This window comes from Lepisma saccharinum, chromosome 11, assembly GCF_977018435.1.
Source record: "Lepisma saccharinum chromosome 11, izLepSacc3.1, whole genome shotgun sequence".
Classification (NCBI taxonomy): Eukaryota; Metazoa; Arthropoda; class Insecta; order Zygentoma; family Lepismatidae; genus Lepisma; species Lepisma saccharinum.
Genome location: NC_139239.1, coordinates 82,738,870 through 82,759,793, shown reverse-complemented (window position 1 = coordinate 82,759,793; position 20,924 = coordinate 82,738,870). Strand labels below are relative to the sequence as shown.

Here is a 20,924-nt window from a genome sequence, read left to right as displayed (position 1 = left end):
TGCGAGGACATTTTTTGGGTGAAGTGACAATTTTTTAAAATAATTTTGGGTTTTTTTCTCCCTTCCCCCTCCATATATACAACATTGCTGCTTTATACAATGTAGTTATTTTTTTAGCGAAGTAGTATGTTTCATTTCTCTGAAATTGTGCAGGGTTGTAGGAATGTACTGCCGCCGCTCCCTACTACATTTTTCGGGGCCGTGGTCACATGACCCACCCTCAATTTCGCAAGGAATTTTTTTTTTTTTATGATTGTGTTGCTAAGTGTGAAGAAAGAAATTCTGGAGCACAGAAAGGAATATTTAGTACTGTACAACCGTTTATTGTTGACATATAGCCGTTTGAAGTTGCGAGGTGGAAGTCTACTTGTGGCCATGTTAGTTTCGCAGCACCCGTACCGATCTATGTATGTGAAAGTTGGTTTTTCAGGGCTGTAACTCAAAAAATGTCATGAAAATTGCTGTCAAAATTTCCCGCAAATTCCGGGCTCCGTCCCTGGGGTAAAACATTAAAGCATATGTTTTTGCTACAAGGGAATAAAAAAGTCAAATAGGCAAAAATCGGCACCCTACTTATCACACACTGAAAGTTTTGACTTGTCTCACCTCGATATCATTCATAGTTGAAATGGGGCATGGAAGGGTCCGGCAGTGGCAACCATGAACATGTCCCGCGTGTCTGCACACATTCAGGATAGAACAATTCAGTTTTTCAATCTCTTAGCTTCGAAACTACTTTTTTAACGAACAAAATGATGCCAAGAAAAGTTTTCAGTCTTGATGTCCTCCACACTCTTTGCAAGTTTGTCATTTTTGTATATCCAAGAATCGTATACCACAAGTACACAGTACTTGAGGTGAGACGAGTCAAAACTTTGTCTCGTCTTCTCTCATGTGTGATAAGTAGGGTGCAGATTTTTTCCTATTTGACTTTTTAATTCCCTTGTAGCAAAACGTAGGCTTTAATGTTTCATGGTGTTTCTAGTCCAAAATGTCATTTTTATAGTGCCTCTAAATGTCTATTTTGCATAATCATGCTGAAAAATTGGTATTTTGCAATTTTTGCTTACTTCAGCCTACTTCTAAGTTACTCATTCGACACTTCACGTGTTGTACGTGTGCGGTTGATTTCATTGGGTGAAATTGTTGCTTATTGGCAACAACGTAGGTGAGTGGCGTGACCTTGACTGGACTGTTTTTATGGCTTTAGCTTTAGGCTGGGTGTGCCTCAGTGTGCATAAAAACAGGAAAATGATGACAAATTCCTGATCAGGATCACCTGCCCCAGTCTTCAAACCTGGCTCGTATTGGCAGTTACAATGTATAAATTTTATGTCTGCTAAAAGCCCTGTCTTTAATAAAAAAATAAAAAAAATAAAAAAATAATTAATCTCTCAACAATTATTTCCCGAGCTACGATTTTGTTTTTGTACATTGCGGCATGATTGAAAGTACACATCTGAAAACTTATTGCCTGAAGAGGATAGACATGTGTCTGCTAAAGGTTAATATTAAACCTGCAACAGTGTTGATAAAACATTTTGACTGGCCCTTGTAACGCAGTAGAACATTTTGTTAGCAGAATTTGATAAATAACATGAACAAATCATTGTATTGTCAATAAAACCACAGTCATTGTCATTGAAGCATCCATTGCTATGCTAGTGATTTCTTGATGCATATATGTGCATGAACTAGCAATAAATTCTATTTTATTTGGTATGTGTTTACTTAAATCAAGAAGACTTGGGCAGGTCATGTGGCACGAATGGGAGAGGAAAGAGGAGTTTACAGAATTACAGAAACCTGAATGTAAGAGACCTGTAGGAAGGCCAAGACGAAGATGGAGGGACAACGTTGAGATGGACCTAAAGGAAATTGGCAGAGATGGAAAAGAGTATATAGATCTTGCTCAAGATAGGGACAGATGGAAGGCCTGTGTTGCTGCAGCCATGAACCTTTGGGTTTAAGAAGGCTAGAGAGTTAGTTAGTTATATGTTTACTTGATAGACAAGAATTGAAAGAAAACAAATGAGAATACAGTGGAACCTAGAGTTTGTTTCTCAAGGGACCAGGGCCTAATAATATTTATTAGTTTATTTAGTTTAAACTAAAAATATAAGAAAATGTAAAATCCCTGGAATTTTTGTTTTCATCTATTCATGAAATGTACAAGTGGTAAAATTTAAAACCCAGAAATGTATAAATTGGGGTTCCTCCGTATTCAACCTTTAGAAATGGTGTTATTTATTGTGTTTGTGAGAGTATTTTATGCACAGTAAGGATAACAGGACTGGACCTTGAGTTTAAAGTGGGATCAGAACCTCTATGTGCCTCCACCTGGCACCTGGGACCCCTTCATTGTAAGGCAACAACATTACCACTAGCCATCTGAGGCCCTTTATAGTGTGTGTGTGTGTGCATAGGTGTCATTTTCGTAAGTGTTAAATTTATTTAAAATACATCATGATTATGCATTTATTTTTATCTATTTTCTCTCTGCTGTTATCAGGTCGTTGATGTTCTCCACCCGGGGCTACCATCAATCCCAAGATCAGAAATTAGGGAGAAGCTTGCAAAAATGTATAAAGTCACACCAGATGTAATATTTTGTTTTGGCTTCCAAACATGTTTTGGTGGAGGAAAATCTTCAGGATTTGCATTGATATATGATACTTTGGATTTTGCCAAAAAATTTGAACCTAAACATAGACTAACAAGGGTAAGCAAGGATTTTTTTTACATATATATGGACTTTGTGCAGTAAGGCTGGGAATGAATTATACCGAAAGATGTGCTGTGAAGAAATTGCTTCACAGATATGCTTTTATGTACAGTTTATTTGAATCCTGTCCTGCACCGTGACTGTGCGGTGTAAGTCATCATGTTTTTGGGCTACGGGATGTGCGCAGGTTTTGGAACCCATGCTCTCAGATTTTGATGAAACTTGGCACATTTAATCCTTCCATGGTGGCAGAGAAACCACTTTTGTATTTTTTGTCTCGAACTTGACTGCTTTCATTCTTATAGCCCCTCAAACTTTTGAGTGATCACTTATTTTTTCCATTCCCATTGCCTCCAAGTGGGAGCTGCACAGTCTTGGAAAAATAATTTTATCTCACTTATAAATTATTCAGTCTCTTTAAAACTTAACAACAATGTTAACCAAACAGTAAGGATTCTAGAAAAAAATGTCAACATATCTCATTTATATTTTAGTACACTAATAAATTAATAAAATATTATTATCTGCTTTTTTGGAACAAAAACATGGTTTACTAAAATTTGATTTATCGTTAAGGGAAAGGTGCAATACCAAGAAAAGTATTTTTAAAATGAACTTAGATATATATATGATCTAACTTACCCATAAATAAAATTGATTACTTTTTCAGTCCTGAAGATATGACCACTTATTTCTGAAAATTTTAAAAAATCACTACCGGATTTACAATTTTTTAAAATAGCTCAAAATCTAAGAATCTAGCTACAAAATATCATTGAAGCAAATTTTTATTTCTTATATTAGTTTATTTAAATTTATTACGAAAAGGCATATTTTAAAAAGTAGATGATACACTTTTTAGTACATGGAATGAAATTATTGTGGAATGTACTTCGTATTATAAGTTGTAGATTTGATCGCTTTGGCGACTTTGATGCCAAAAATACTTAGTCATCCTTATTCATTTATTTGCATACGAATAATCCAAAAATCTATCCCGAGACAATTTGTAAATATTATTGGGTGAATATTGTTTGTTGCTGTATTCTCAGATGGGATAATAGGAATAATGTTAATACAGGGTCCGGCAGAATGAATAGTAGGATATAAAAAGGATAGAACGTCGAAACAAATCGAATAATTTATTGAAACACACATTGAAAACAAAGAATAATAGATGCCATTACATACCATATATGCCATTTTACTTGGTTTTGAAGATAACGCCCGACAGATGGTCGCCATGACGTTCAGCTCATTCTTCCAGGCGGCGAACAAAAGCTCGCATCACCCGCTCCAGCATGTCCAATGGGATCGCCTCCACAGCTGTACGTATCCTTGCCTTCAGTTCAGCCACGGTATGAGGACGTGTAGCGTACACTTGACTTTTCAGGTAGCCCCACAAGAAGAAGTCAGGGGCAGACAAATCGGGCGACCGTGATGGCCAATGAATGTCCCCAAATCGGGAAATCAATCGACGAGGAAAATGACGCCGCAAGACAGTCATGGACCGGCGGGCCGTGTGGGCTGTTGCCCCGTCCTGTTGGAACCATATGTCTCTGATCACCCTTGGAAGGAAAAAGTCATGTAACATTTGGACATAGCGATCGCTATTAACCGTTACCGCACGTCCATGAAGATCCTCAAAAAAATATGGACCGATGATGCCAAACGATGCCACACCGTGCCACACCACACCGTCACACGTTCACTGTGCAGGGGTTGCTCGTGCAGCCAACGAGGATTAAATAGCGCCCAGTATCTGTAATTTTGTTTATTGACACCACCGTGAAGATCAAAATGAGCCTCATCCGACATCAGTATGTTGTTTCGCATCTGCGGCTCGGCTGCTAAAAGTTCCAAGCAACGCAACGCAAAGGTTCGTCGGGCATGTTTATCTTGTTCGGTTAGTTTCTGTGCGACCTGCATTTTGTAGGGGTGGAAGTGGAGGTCTTCATGGATGATGCGCCGCAGGGAACGATCTGACATTCCTAGCGCCAAGGCATGTCTGGCAGCAGAACGCCGAGGACTTCGGATCAGTGCTTGACGGGCCTCCTCCATTCGCTCCTGGGTCCGTTGTGTCTTTGGTCTCCCCGGGCTTTTCTTTTTTGCACACGATGCATTAGTCCTGAATTGTTGCACCCACCGTACAATCCTCCTATGATCCGGGACGTTCTGATGTCGGCCCACCTGGAAATGGCGACGAAAGAGCCACTGCACGGTGATTGGAGACTCGTTATTTTTTAAATACGGCTCAACGGCGAATGCTCGATGTTCCGAACTCCACAAGGCCATACTTACAAATGGCAGTCCTTCCTCAATGCAGCGTGCACACACGTCGTTGCGCAGGCGCAACAGCAACGCCGTACTACGTGACTCAAATCAGGCTATTCATTCCGCCGGACCCTGTATTAAGCCAATGGTGGAGGGTCATGTGATTTTTTTATTTTCTTGTGTTTGTATTCATATATTTGTTTAAATTGCAGCATATGTTGCTTATTATATGAATTATGCATATAATTAATGTAATTTGTTCAATGGCACAGATTTTTAACCCGTGCTAGTTGAAGTTGTCATATGTTTTGAAGATATTTCAAATATTTTCATTTTGTGACCAATTTTTCCTCAATCGAAATAAATCCCTTGTAGATGAAATTCTGGTCCTGTACAGCAAAAGTGCTATGAGATAGGTTTTCTTTTAATTTACATGCACCATATTTTTGAGCTCAAATATCACCGTTATTTGTGATTTCCACACTCAGAAACACATTTTATATTACATCAAATTCTAAATCTGTCAGTATAAGAAATTGACATAATTCTCTAGGAGTTCTGTCGGACAAAGGACCTAGGCATATGACTACAAAATTACCCACTCGCATATTAATATAAGTAATTATAATGGTATGCTTTCAATCAGGGTGGATAAATAAAAATCATGATTTTTATTTTTTTAAAAAAAATTCTGTTTCTGATACTGTATATACGAACCTACTATCGAAATGTTTGATGAGGGTGTTAATGAAATTATAATAATTTCAGTAACTTTTCTTCTAATGAAAATAAAACATTCTGGATGTACTATATAATTGAAACTTAAATAATTTTTCAGTGTCTTTGTGGGTGAATTGTGGCAATTTTTTAAATGAAAGTTCGTAACATATCATCTGCCATGTTTGTTTACAGTGTAATGATACTATTGACAGTTTTACATGATTAATATTTTGTATATTATATGAAATGTTTGCTACTTTTGCCTATAAAAATTATTGAGTTTTAAATCAAGGGAAATTGAAGTGTGTGTACAGTTTACAAATTACATTTCATTTCGTATAACCTTCACCCCATCTGTGCATATATTTTGTTTGCTTTTTTTTCTTTTGTAGAGCCTAATAAACACCATTAAATGATTACGAGATTAATGTACTTTCACCAAAAGTAATTCTGATACAAAATCCTTATGTACATTATTCTATAAATTATTTTTCTTTAAATCAATCCAACATGCTTTCAATTAAATTATCAATAACATTCGTGGATATGCGTGCATCTATGTAACCGTTATTTAAAATGTTATGCTCTAAGAATTTGCTTCTATGATATTTTGAAGCTAGATTCTTAGATTTTGAGTTAATTTGAAAAATTGTAAATCCGGTAGCCATTTTTAAAAATTTTCAGAAATGAATGGTCATATTTTCAAAAGGAATGAAGCAACAATTTTATTTATGGGTAAGTTAGATCATATAAGTAAGCTCATTTTAAAAATACTTTTGTTGGTGTTGCACTTTTCCCTTTCAAATAAAATTTTAGTAAACCATGATATCGGTCCAAAAAAAGCAGGTAATAATATTTTATTAATTTGTTAGTAGGGACATGAAGTTTTATTTTTATTTTCCCTAAATTTCGGGGATATGTTGTACTGCAATTCGGTGTCATTTTTCGCAGTTTACAGCAAATTTCGGTGTTATTTTTACATGCGATTTTACTGTTTCTTCTATGCATATTATTTTCACATTGTTTTAGTTATGGAAAATTAAGGCAAACTTTAGTTTTAATGACAAAAATAAATAAATCGAAGGCTTACCTTTGTGAGAAATTACCAAATTTCTTGCATTTGGAAAATATTTCATCTTAATCGGCCACTAAATATGAAATGTTTATTGAAGGATATGACCCAAATCTTTGAACACAACCATTTTTCAAAACGTTCATTCTCACAATAAAATTTTCAATTTTTTTTATTTCTTAAATTCACTTTTCAGTTTACAATAACATTAATGATTTTTCATCCACAGATGGTGCGTAGTAAATGTTCACAGTATTCACTCATCACACTTCCTAACTTCTAAATAGAAAGATAGCAGTTTTTTTTTCCATTCACTCGAATGGCATAATTGCTTTAACAAAGGTTTCCACAGTTCGAGCCTTCATGTGCATAAAGTGGACGTGAAACAGCCTCTCACTTCCATTGCAGTTTATCAAGGAATCCTTCCGCTCCCATGTTATTTTGAAATTCAGTGATTACAAAATAATGTAGTTCTATCTGAAGCATAAAGTCTTTCAGAAGCAAACTAATGCATTCACTGCTGGCCTTTGGATGCTGCGATTTACATCACAGAACGAAAAGGAAATGAAAGACACTGCACAAACCATGCAGCTTCAGTGATTCTGACTGACTGAAATTTCCCTAACAATGCCAATAAAAAACCCTCTCAGACCTCAAAATACAGTTTTGTGTCATAAAATACACCCACATCCCTATGCCTCTCCCCACACAACAGGTGTTTCTCCCTGAAAATTTTTTCGTTCCTGCGAAACTTTCCGTCTGAGAAGATCCCCGAGGCAAATTCTATTTCAGGACGAGGTCAGCACTGTCAGTCATTTCTGCACCAAACGGCAATACATGAAGCATGACAAACTTTTTGAGAACTTTCACAAGCTAGATTAGAAGTGGACAAATTTCATAGCGCTTCTGGTATTTCTTTTTGAAAAGAAGAAGTGTTAAGCCCAGTTTATACTGCACATTTTGCGATGTTTTTTGCAAAGTGCAAATTCGTTGTTATTCTGAAAAGTGGCGTAATTTGCGTTATTTCGTGATTCCGAAACACCGAAAACTTGCCTCCTTAACTTACCCAAATACATTTTAAACCCTTTATTTAGCTTTCCTCAACTTTTCGGTGTTATCGTTAAAATGAAAACTTCACGTCCCTATTTATTAGTGTACTAAAATATAAATGTGATATGTTGACATATTTTTTCTGGAATCCTTATTGTTTGGTTAACATTGTTGTGAAGTTTCAAAGAGATTGAATAATTTATAGGGGGGGAGAAAATTATTTTCCCAAGACCATGCAGGTTCCACTTGGATGCTCTGGGAATGGAAGAAATAAGTGATCACTCAAAGTTTGAGGGGCTATAAAAATGAAACCAGTCAAGTTTGGGACAAAATAAATTATGTGGTTTCTCACCTTCATGGAAGGGTTAAATGTGCCAAGTTCCATCAAAATCTGAGATCATGGGTACCATGGTCTGGTTGAACTGACATGGAATGACCCTCCCGAGACTTCGGCCTGTGTATGGGACCATGGCCTCCAACTATCGTAAGGATATTAGGGAGCTTCAAATGAGTAGCATAACGCTGTCATGGAAACCTGCGAGGATGACTTGGGGTTCATCGTGCTGGTCAGATGATTTCCTCAGCGGCAGTAAGTTGACCCTGGCCCTCACAGACCGTTGCACCATCGGTTATTATTATTATTTATATCCTTCTCTTGTACTCCATATATTTGCACAATGTTCCAGACAGATTCAGTATTTTATCCTCCAGATTGCCTTTTGCATTCTTCCAAGAAATGCACTTTTGCTCTTCAAGAGCACTATTTATCATAGCGCTTATCTCGCTCCTGCATTTTATCATGCCGGAGTCCGTATGCAGACATTATTCATGAATTGGGAGCTATTTCATATATGCTGGTGTGTCATCAGTTATGAGAAGTGGGACAGAACAATAAGCATTTATTTTGTGGCTGCACATTGGAAAATGTGTACAAAGACAAAAGTTTATTTTTCAATATGTGGTTTTCAGTTGAATGCTACGTTACATTGGATGGTGGTGTCAAGAAACAACTTTCAATTGTATTTGCAAAATTAAATAATACAGTACATGTACTGCATATTGGTATACTTTTTTTCCAACCATACTGTCAAAATGTCAAGTTTTTCATTTCATTTTTAATTTTCATATTTTCTGATAGTCTTCCTTTGGGTAAATATATTTTTCAGTACAAAGTTTTTAATGTGTTCTTTATGCAGTTATGACAAAACATCATGTTACCTTCACTCATGGTGTATAGTCTAGATTCTTGAAAGTGTCAAATTAATTTCATGTATGAGTTCATTTTGCATTCGATTTAGCATAATTTCAGGACAAAATTGGAATGAAAATTTGTTTGTAATGTTTTGAAAAGAACTAAAATAACAGTACACTGTGTAATTTCATTTCATCCTGAATATGTAATTTCCATCAGAAACTACATGTGCATGTAACTAATTAAGAATTCAAGCAATTTAATGGATATGGACAGAATTTTGTTGCATAAATATGTTATGAATTTTTGTAGTCTCACCATTTTCCATACCTCTGCCTTTTTTGTCCATTTGTTATCTTTGTCATAAAACCATGTGTTTTTATTTCTCCTTTTTATACTTAACCACATTTCCAGTTTCTGATCTGAGATTTATGTCAAGTTTCGTGTGTAAGGGGCAGCCTTCTGGTAAGGCACCCAAAAGTCAACCACTTTCACGTAGTGTACACCCTAGTAACTGCAATGTTGCAGGCTAACTGGGCTATGGCATCTGGACCTATGGCCAGTATTAATCCTCCATAGGGCTGTGTTGTGTGCTTAGTTCCCCTTTACAGCCTCAACTTTAATGTAGGATATTTTATCATGTTAAGCAATGAATGAATGCAATACTTTTAAAAATTGAATAAGGAAATTTTTAACAGAGATATTTTAGTTTCTTGTTATGGGTGTGTCCTTGGTTATGTTTTGGCCATATCCCTGTATTTGCTAATGGGCAAATATACCCTATGTGCTGATGTGCCCATAAGAACAAATTCAATAAATATATTTGTCAAATATGTATGTTAATTGCCAGTGCTCGAAAAACTTCTTCAAAGCTACGTGCCAGTAAACCACCTACTAGCAATTGTGCATACTACGTACAGTATGTTTCAAAAGTTGCACAATCCAAATTTTGAAAATACAGCGTGTCCCGCTTATACGTATAATAAAAGAAAAGTCACAACTTTTTTATTTACCAATATTTTTTGTTCAAACTTTGTACAAACATGTAACAACTCAGAATTTTTTCTACAAATCAAGAAACTACTGCACTTCCATATGTGAATTGTTAGTGGCTCGACAAATGTCAAACCGGTTGTCAGCGTCAAGCCACACGTTTTGAAGCATGTGCGGGTGCAACTACAATTCTATCACGCAAGTCTTGCAAATCTCTAACCGGTGTACAGTAAACTTTCTCCTTAAAACACCCCCACAACAAAAATTCACACACAGTGAGGTCTGGTGACCGTGGGGGCCATTCAATAAAAATCAAACCTCTTTATATCCATTTTCCATTGAAATGCTTGCACAAGTGTCACAGACTTCACTTCAGACAGCGTTAAAACACAAAACACCATTTCTTGTGGCAACCACATGACAAATGGCTACTGAGAAACTGCTAATATCAGTTTTCAAGACATTCTGGCTACTGCGCATGCGCAACTAACACTGAATGTGTTGCTAAAAAAAATTCTGAGTCATTCTTTAAAATGAAACACTAATCACATCATTCTGACAGTTTGTTTAGAAGTTATGAAATTTTTTTTATTATACGTATAAGCGGGACACACTGTATTTATCATGAAAATCGTAACAGATTTACACCGGGTTTTCTGCACTAAACTAATCCTATATGCTATCACTGGGTTCATAAATTTATGTTAGCATTTATCTAAATAAATGCAATTACATTATTTAAAAAATCATTTTTAATTTGCTGAAAACATCTGAGAACTGATTTTCAACATTAAATATAATTCAAACAATTTGTGGGATCATTTGTTGGTGTTTGACTGGTTGTAAAACAGTTGCTTTGTGAGGTACAGCAGAAGCAGGGCATTTTAATTGGAAAACCTCTTGCACATGAGTGTAAGAATGAGTAGTAAAATACTCTCCAGCAATTCACACTCACTGCTCCAATGCATACGCCATGCTGAACCAATTTAAAAAACAGGCACAGTAGCGGCGAAAGTGAGGCAGGGGAAGACTAGGATTCTCTCAAAGAGTCCAATTTCGGCACAAAATCTTGATTTACAATTTTTCACGTAAATGTATAGCCAATACTTAAGACACATGTTGCATGCAACTGTTGGCAATATTTTGACCTGCTAGTGTTGACATATACGGATATATGTCCCAAAAATGGCACTTTTCACTCAACCCATAAAATCGCCAGTCAAAAATTTAATCAAATGTTGCACATTGACCAATATTGGTCACAAATGACAGACTGACATGGTATCATTGGTCACAAATGACAGACTGACATGGTATCAGTCATCAAATGTCTAATTATGACCCTTCGATAATTTCTTACATATTTTTCTTACTCAGAAGTTCATTTCTGGAAAAAATTTAATGCTGCTCTGTCAGTTATTAATTTATATAATTTTCTGTATGGAGTGAACTGATAATTATAAGCATTGAAAAATATCTCAATGGATGAGGCTTTATAATGCAGAAAACCCGGTGTAAACATCTCTTACGGTTTTCATGATATACATTTCCAAAGTTTGGGTTGTGCGACTTTTGAAACACACTGTATAAGATGCTGAGCATCACTGTATTCAAAACATCGCTAAATTATTTGAGAAAGCAAGAAATGGAGTGTTGGGGAACAAAGGGTAAGAAATTGTTACGGACTCTATGGAATGTTCACAACGTTGATAAAAAAATAATACTTTGCTAACTTACGCTGTACTGCAATTTGAACTTAGAATCTTCAAAATTTCATACATATTACAGCAAAAGATCACAGTCACCAGGCTGAAATTTTTAGTTGCCCTTATAACGTGATGTGTGTGGTCAAACGCAAATCGCACAAATTGATTAATTGGAAACGACTGGGCTGCGATCGCGTGCAAGGTAAAAAGGAATGTTAACGTCCACACTTCACGCTACAAGCTTTTATCTTCTTGTGTCGTACTTCCTGCACCGTACTGCGAGAGTTTACGGGCAGCAAGCACAAGAAGCACGAGACAAAAAGGACCCTGGAATAAAGAAACTTATGAATTATGCACACTTATACAATAGTTTCGAAGGGATTCACCAGTGGATAGCAATTCTTGCCTTCTCCGCTGTAATCTAAGTTTTATGGTTGCGTTCTCCCGACGTAATATCCTTTTCTCCTTTTCCAACGTTGCCAAACGCGTAATCAAATAGTTGTTCTTTAAGGTTAACTTCAAATCGGGCTTTCAACCAGTCCCACCTTTTCGTAAATCTTACTATTTAGTGCACGTAACCAAGACAAATTAAATGATCTCCACAATTCAATTTAACAAATATATATATATTCAAAGTTCCAAAAAACGATACACTTTGCGAGTATACACAATCTCCAAAGACTAGAGTTGGGAGCAATTTTAACAAACAATGTGACCTTAACAATAACCTGCGCGTCCTGCGCGCTATTTTAATCTTCTCGCGTAACTTTCCATTTTTTTTTTTTTTTTAACAAACCACGAGCATGCACCTAAAATACAGTTTAAATCCCAATCTTATTCTTTGATGGGACGAGACACCATGAACAGTTGGCGTGTACCAATTCGTGTCTCTAAATCACCTTGAACGTACAATTTGTAAAAATAGCGTAACGCTAATTCTTTTGTTTAAACCCAAAAAATGCCTCTCTTTTATGCTTAATCAAATGCCTCTCTTTTTTTTAAGCTTAATCAAACGCCTCTCTTATATGCTTAATCAATGCCTCTCTTTTATACTTAATCAAATACCTCTCTTTTATGCTTAATCAAATGCGTCTCTTTTATACTTAATCAAATGCCTCTCTTTTAAGCTCAATCAAATGCCTCTCGTATATGCTTAATCGATTAGTGCTACCGAAAGGCGGGCAGGTAGGTTATTAAACTACGAGATAGTGAATTGGGACAAGACGGTAAGAGTCGCTGTTTTCTAATCAAAAGCGCACATGCGAGCATTCGACTCCGCCGACTGCAACTTAGAGCGATCAAAAAGGGGACACTTCACTGTCAATCTTCATACGCTGGCCATGCGCGGATAGGCTTTGTTAATTAGTTCAATTATGCAGCTAGTCACGTTTAATGTAAGATTTTTTTTGAAAATATCAGATTATTAAACGCGTCGGCAATATAGTGCAAGTTCATGCGTGCATACGCTCGCCTTCTTTCCTTTACTCCCCTTTTATTTATTTTTTTTGTTTAACGCCCACTCACCAATACATGCGTTGGTTTTAAACACTTATCAGAAGTTCATCGAGAGCAACGCACAAGCCAAAAAAGGGGAAAAGGGGGGGGACGACTGAAGTAGAAGCACTGTTTGTTTTCTAGAATTCGTTACTCCGAGTTCCGTAAAAAGTCAAAGTAAATTATCAAAATGTTGGCAGCGAACGGCAAGATCGCGAGATGTAATCACCATTTCCATATCACGGTCAAAAGATAGTTTTTGTACGTACCTCCACTAACGTTCAATACACACAAAGGTCCACGCCTTCCTTCCGCTATACTCATTCAACAGGCTTCTGCTCGTTAACGGTTGGAATGGCAGGTTTCACTTCAGGAAGCTCTGGTGGAGTTGTATCTCTTGCCGACGAAGGATTAGACGTCGTGCCCAAGGACAGGCACCTGCCGTTCGGAGCGGGAGTAGGAAGTAGCTGCGAGAGGCGAAACGCACACGCCGACTGGCTGAAGCAGCGTATTTTACGAGCTGACCAGTGGTTTCAGAAATCGCCGCTAGAGGCAGCACAAGAAGTCATCGTGAGGTAAAACGAGCTCCGATGGCTAAAAAAAGGGAACGTTGCTTTTTCTTCACTTTTTTTTTGAATGTGTAATGTTTGTAAAGCAAAAATAATGCAAACGTTACACCCTGGCGACCGGAATTTTTCGAGCCCTGTTAATTGCAATGAAAGATGGCTGGTAAAAATTTCTAAAATTCTGGTAATTTCGATTGCAGCATGGCCTGTATGAAAAACAGAAGGGAGCTCGAAAGCAGCGCAAGGAAAGGAAGAACAGGATGAAGAAGGTTAGAGGTACAAAGAAGGCTAAGGTGGGCGCAACAGGAGGCAAGAAGGTACGTATCTAGATTTTCTAGGGTTTTTAAAAATCTTTTTTGTGAATTTGTAATCTTTTTAAATGCAATTATGTGTTATGTCTGTAATTCTCAAGTGTATGAAGTTGTCAACGGTACAGTACACACACAGTATGGAATGCATTCCAATAAAATTCATGTGGAAGATGAAGTTGAGCCTTATCAAAAACAAGTGTAATGAAAACTACTACACATGTACTGTAATTGAAATTGTTACTGAAAAGTTTCCACAAAATTTGAGAGAAAAGTAGAAAATTGGTTACATTGAAGTGTTTGATGTCCCAAAACAGCTTGAGAAGGGAAAACAAGCAGATTGCGGAAATCAGCCTCGAAGATTTGTTCATATGATTAGTACATGTGTATCAGGAAACAAATGGTGATATATTCATTTTTATATTAGATTGATAAAATACTGGTACCAGTACTTTTATCAGTGAAAATTTCATATTTTTTATCTAACTCTACTTTGTACTTTGTATGTGTTACATTACACCAATGACAAAATCACTAAATCTTACTTTTGAGATAAAAGCATTTTAATATTCAAGATCCTGAAAACAGTTTTTTTTAGATATATTATTGTATTTAATACATTACAGAATTTTAAATTTTCTGCTGAAAACATGCTAGGTGTAATTTTATTTTGCTTTACATTGGAAATAACTTTTTTTGTCCAAAAGTATCAGCAATAAGTGCCCCATTTTTCATGAAACATCTCAATTCCAGATTTGTACGTATCACTTCAGCAAAAAATATTTCATATTCCGTCATCTCTACTAAATATAATCATGAGCATGCATCGTTGTGTTGTTATCTAGAGATCAGAAAATTAATATTTATTTCAACACATTTTGTTGATTTACAACTGAATTCTTTCCTAGTCTGATGGTCTGATAAACAACTGTTGTTGTAGGTTTAAAAAAGATGGCTGTGATAAATTGTATTCCATTCTATAATCTCTGCTCTTCATAATTACAATGGATGCAATTAATGAAGAGGTGGGGAAGAAGATAGGATGAAGGCTCCATTGTTCGCTGATGGTTTAGTAATATGGGGAAACAGGGAAGTAGTAGTACAGACACAGCTTGATGGTGGGAATGAGGTATAAAACTCAGTGCAGAAAAGAGTGACATGCTAATAACAAGAAACAGAGCCAGAAATGTACCAAGAATATCGAGGAAACATAATTGAGAGAAGTGGAAGAATAGATGAGGAACTAAACAGAAAAGGACAAATGGGTGATGGACTATATCAAAGCATTCAAAGATTAATATGGAACAGGGATGTACCTATGAAATGCAAGTAGGTAATATACAACACATACTATGTGCCAATAATTATGTATGGAGCAGAGACTTGGACAATGACAGAGAGAGAGAGAAAAGAAAAATGCAGGCAGTGGATATGAAAAATTTAAGAAGTATATTGGGGAACACTAGAAGAGATAGATTAAGGAATGAGGATATACGACAGACAATGGGGATAGTGAAGCTTCAGGACAATAGATCAGGCACAGATGAGATGGTTTGGACACATGAAAAGGATGGGTGCAGAAAGACTGCCAGTAAAAGCTTACATTGCACAAGGAGTAGGAATAAGGCCAAAAGGGTGAACAAGATGTCAGTGGAGAGAGTTAGGAGAAGAGGACAAAATTAGAACACCGAAGAAAGAGAGGAGAGGATGGTGGAAGACCAGAAAAATATGGAGAGGTTTGACATCTATGCCAACCTAGCCAGAGGCAGGAAACTGCGAAGGATAATGATGATTCTCTGAATGTCAGTTTTATTAGACAAAGTCTCATATGTGGGACATTCCACCATGAGATGCCACAGATGTAGTAATTGTGTCAATCTTATGTTCTGATTAATAACATGTGTGATTTGAGTGAATCTGTCAGAATGGGTCTATCTGATTTTGAGATTGATTGTGCCCCTTATTGACATGCTTGCATTTGCGTGACTGAGTCACATATGTAATTTGCAAGACCTACAATTTCAAAAGTGTACCGTGAATTGGTGAGTGAAATTCAACTTCCAGCACCAAGTCATGGAAAGGAGATTGACAAGACGAGGGAGAGACAGCTCTAGAGGATTGTGCAGGTCAACAAGAGGGCCACAAAGACAACGCCACAAAATATCATGTAACAGAACAGCATTTGTTGAGCGTGATCGTGGATGGAATATTCCTGCCAATTTCCATGGTTTTTTATAGGACAATTCCATGAAAAGTGAAACCTAAATATCAAGAATTCTCAGGTGTATTTAGGTCTAATATGTTATATACAACTGGCTTGGTAACATGTGACTGACAATAGAATGCTTTCATGATGTGTATTTCTATCAGTTTTTCTGGCTGCTGTGATTGTCAGCAGAAAACTTTCACCCATGATGTAACATTTTATTTATTCTGCAATTAGGAAATAAGAACATCCAATTATTTTTGCTGCCAAAGCTTGACCTTTTATCATTTTGGCTTATCAGAAGTTTTTTTGTTTGCATTTTTGTTGCACAGAAATATGGCGGTTATTAATTGAAGTCGTTTTTTTCTTTTCTGAGTTACATCCGTACCATATAATTTTTATGAATATACAAAGTGTACAAAGAATTATTGCAACTGAAATCTCCAAAATATCTTCTTTTTCCATTAGTCCCTTATGCCGCTAAGCACCTCGGGCACCCCTTTCTGTCCATCCCATCCACTTCTCTTGATCTTGGCTCATCTTCTTTGTTTTACCATGCTTCAATCCTATTTTTTTCCTATTCTATCTTTCCACATGTTCCTTGATTTGCATCTTCCTACTTTACCCTAAACACACATTTCCATCGCTTGCTTGGAAGGAAGAGCACATCAATTGACACTCCTTTCCCACATCACACATTGTCTCCTATTGGTATTCTCTCATATATCCTATCACTTCTAGTTTTTCTCGCTATTCTTCTATAGCCTGGAATTTGCTAAAATGTTTATCCTGTAGTGGTAGACTCTGTGCTATTCAGCATAATGCAGACAAGGATCGAGTTGTATAGCTGTGTTTTTTGTTCTTGCGCTGATCTCTTGCTTGACCCCTAAGGTGTTGCTCATTTGCTGCTTTCTTTGTCTTATTCATTACCTCCTGATATATTCTCCCATCGCTGCTTAGGATAGTGCCTAGATATTTTTATGTTTCAACTGTTTCTAGTTACATTCCATTGCATGCTATGTTTAGGACTGCACTTTCTTGTTCTCTTTTGTGACCAACATAACTTTGCTCTTTTCACTCTTAACCTTCATGCCTTTTCTCTTGAGCTCTTCATGCCATTCCTTCACTTCTTGCTAGAGTCTTTCAAGTGTATCTTATATCAAAACGATAGGATCGGCATGTAGTAGAGCTTGAAGGTATACGGGTCGTAACCTCCACATATCTAGTTTTGTCCTTTGGTTTTGCAGTTTACATATTAACAATTTCATCTAAGAAGATATTGAATAGGATTGGGCTAAGGCTATCTCTAGGTTTTATGCCTCTTTCAATATTAAATTCACCTATCATGTATTCAGACTGCCACTACAGGGTTAATATACAGGTTGAGCCTAAAAGAAATGGACAGTTTCAAAGTTTTACAGAAACAAGAGTTCTAATAACATGGCTGAAATATTTCCTGAAATATTTACATGGTTGGAAGAGTATGTCCTGAAGTTGTTGTTCTAAACTTGCACGTCTTGTTGACTTCTTCAGGCTGTGCGTTTTCTCACGAACACCAGTCACCGTTTGCTCCAATCGTAGGTGGACTTCCTTGTGGGTGGTTGTTTGCAATACTATGTTCTAAAAATGACTTTGTATGACAGTAACAGAATTTGTTTTTGCAAATTCAAGCATGCAGAAAGCCTTTCCTACTTGGTTACCGACCATATTCTTAGACTGACATCAAGGGTGCTCACGTGATGCTGAAGTCATGAAAAGTGAAGACTTTGTCTGCAACAGTACTATATGCTTCCTCATAAAACAAACAATTTTCAATTTATAAAGCGTTTAATCTGTCTATTTCTTTTAAGCTCACTGTGTATACTGTTTTCACGAGCAGTCTTTTTGGCATTTTCTTTTCCGCCTCAATGCTTTCCATACATGTCAAGAAACTGAGTCAAAAGCAGCTTTTAAATCGAGAAAGGCTAGGAATACATCCCTATTCTTGGCGATTCTCCAAGTTCCGAGTACCTCAGTGTATAACCTCATCAAGTCTCTGTACACTCCTGTTCACATTAAGTTACACTCTTTATGAGGTTGAATAGTTGAAGCTTGTGCCACTTTATTTTAACAGGAGTGTACTCCATTTTCTTCTTCACTTCACAAAGTCACAGTACATCTATTTTGTAAATAAACCATTTGCTGTGTTAATTCTGCTTCTCTACTGGTTTAGTTTTAATATTACAGGTTCACATTCTTGTTTTCCTTTCCCAGTGTAGTTATTGTGTTGTTTTGATCTGTCCAGTCCGAGGCTTCTAATTTCCCTTTGAATCCATTAATATTCTGATGTGAGAGATTAGCCTAATGTAGGGTGCTTTGTCTGGGTATACACCCTAATATCCTCTGATCAAGTGGAGTTGACCAGTGCGTCCCAATCTAAATAGTTTTTGTTTACTGGCAATACTCAGGTTTGAATATTGGGGAAGACTAGAAAGGATTGAATAAGGAATGAGGAGAGACAACAGGCTGTGGGGGTTGTGAAGCTTCAGGACAATAGATCAGGCACAGATGAGATATTTAGAACATGAAGAGAACAGGTGCAGAAATACTGCCAGTAAGAGCTTACAATGCGCAAGGAGTGGGGAATAAGGCCAAAGGGTTGAGCAAGATGTCTGAAGAGATAGTGGAGAGTGTTATGAGGAGAGGGCAAGATTGGAACACTGAGGAAAGAGAGGAATGATGGAAGACAGAAGAAAATGGAGAGGCTTGACTTCTATACCGACCCAGCCAGAGGCAGGGAACTGCAAAGGAGGGGCTAATTGCAGCAGTGGTTTCCCACAGCGATGGGGTCACCACATACCTCTGCTGAATCTCCAAAATATAACTGTAAAATCAAAGTGCTTGTATAATTCTTTTAAAAAATGCACACTGTTTGAAAGTGTTGTATCTGTAACTATGGAATTGCCCTATATCATAAAGTGGATTTTCATTACATAGGTGTGCAAATCTGTTGGTTTGTCAAATTGGAAGGAACTGGAAAGGCTATTGAGCTGCATGCATGTTGAATCATATGCTTTTCTTTTCGACATTTGGTTATATATCTGTATTTCAACGGTGGTAAGGGGTGTTGAATGTACTTCTATTAATATTGTGTGTTAGCTTTGTTTCTGACAAGTTTTGTACCATGTACAGAATAAAGTGCATGGTTTTGTGACCGAAGCATGGTATTTCTACTAACACATTCTAGTGAAGATAAATAGGGTTTACAGAGATATAAACATATTTTTGAATTTTATTTCAGGCAAAGCGTTAATAATCCAAATATTTTTGGGAAATTATTTGGACATTATGAATCTCCATGATGTTGTAAGTGTTCCTACACTTCAGCATGATTCAGAGTGCATTGTGTGTTTTGAAATCAATTTTTCAGTGCTATGACAGTACAATTTTTCTCAAGACTGTTCTGATCTGGAGCTTGTGACGCATGTTTTTTTTTTTTTTTTTTTAACAAAATTGAACTTAACCTTTACTGTAATGATACTGTATTTGATAAAATATGTACATTGTGTAACAATACATATAAGTTGTGACTAGGATTTCCCAACTACTTAAGTGTGTCCAATTATAATTGGGCATAATTATGTATTTATAGTAGAACCGAATTGTAGAAGCATGTAAAAATCTTGGTTTACTACTCAAATACATTTCTTGCCATAGGTTACTGAATTGACAGTAAACTGTATGCTATTTCTTTGTTATTTGTTCTTATAATAATATACAAAAAGCGCATATTACTTTAATACCAAGCAATATTAAGATCAGAATAACACACAGAGGCAAGTTGATTCATGTTGATAGAAATACAGTATTCTGTGTATACACAGATATGCCCTCTTGCTTTCAGTGAAATACATAAGTGAATGGTGAAGTCAAATATAATATTTATAACAATCGTTAATGTTTTTCTGATGCCCAGTGTGGTTCAAGATAATTTCAAGATGGACAGTCATAACAATAATAATGAAAGCTATTTTGACACATGATTTGGATGTATGAAAAGTGTACCCTCAGATCTATATTAATAACACTGGTCGACATTTTAGAATAAGTTTAGCGATACATAGAAAACTTGAACCTGGGTCTCTGGCATACCAGTATAGTGGCTTAAAGAACATTTCTTGCCATATGCTATGAGCTTGAAAAAGTTAGGTGCTACTAATATAATTTAATCATGTATTTTTTACTGTGCCTGGAATTTAATTCATCTAGACTTCCTGCTTCAGGAATGTCCCTTTTTTAGCATCCGGAAGTAATCTATCATTATACTTGCATTCCACCTGTCCTGTTATCTTCTTTCCATTTTTACAATATCTGCACGGAATCGCTAGACTTGTTCCTCACTGAAGTCATCAAGATTACTTGGAAAGAAATCTAGGTGTGAGTACAGAATCTAATTTGGGACTCATTTTGAAACCAAGCTTACGGGAGCTGTCAACATGTTCTGCACATACTGTTTATGTTTCTTGTTTCCCAGAAAGTTTGCAACTGCGTCTTTGAAACTTATCCATGCTGCTTTTTCACTTTGTGTCATTGTATTTGGCTGTCGTTCATCATTTTTCTGATTTTTGGGCCAATGAAA

General features: G+C 36.5%; 1 protein-coding gene across 2 annotated transcripts in view; it reads left to right on the top strand.

Moving 5' to 3' along the window:
* Positions 1-20,924, top strand: part of RpS24 (ribosomal protein S24) — a 42,790-nt gene that overhangs the window by 15,382 nt on the left and 6,484 nt on the right. The window contains exons 3-5 of one of the 2 annotated variants that reach the window (XM_083131461.1): positions 2,513-2,722; positions 13,993-14,109; positions 19,587-19,613. In XM_083131461.1, the coding sequence (XP_082987587.1) occupies positions 2,513-2,722; positions 13,993-14,109; positions 19,587-19,598 (339 nt within the window). In that variant the 3' untranslated portion in view covers positions 19,599-19,613. Of the gene's footprint in view, positions 1-2,512; positions 2,723-13,992; positions 14,110-19,586; positions 19,614-20,924 lie in introns of those variants that run through there. The other variant, XM_083131462.1, reaches the window with a different exon arrangement.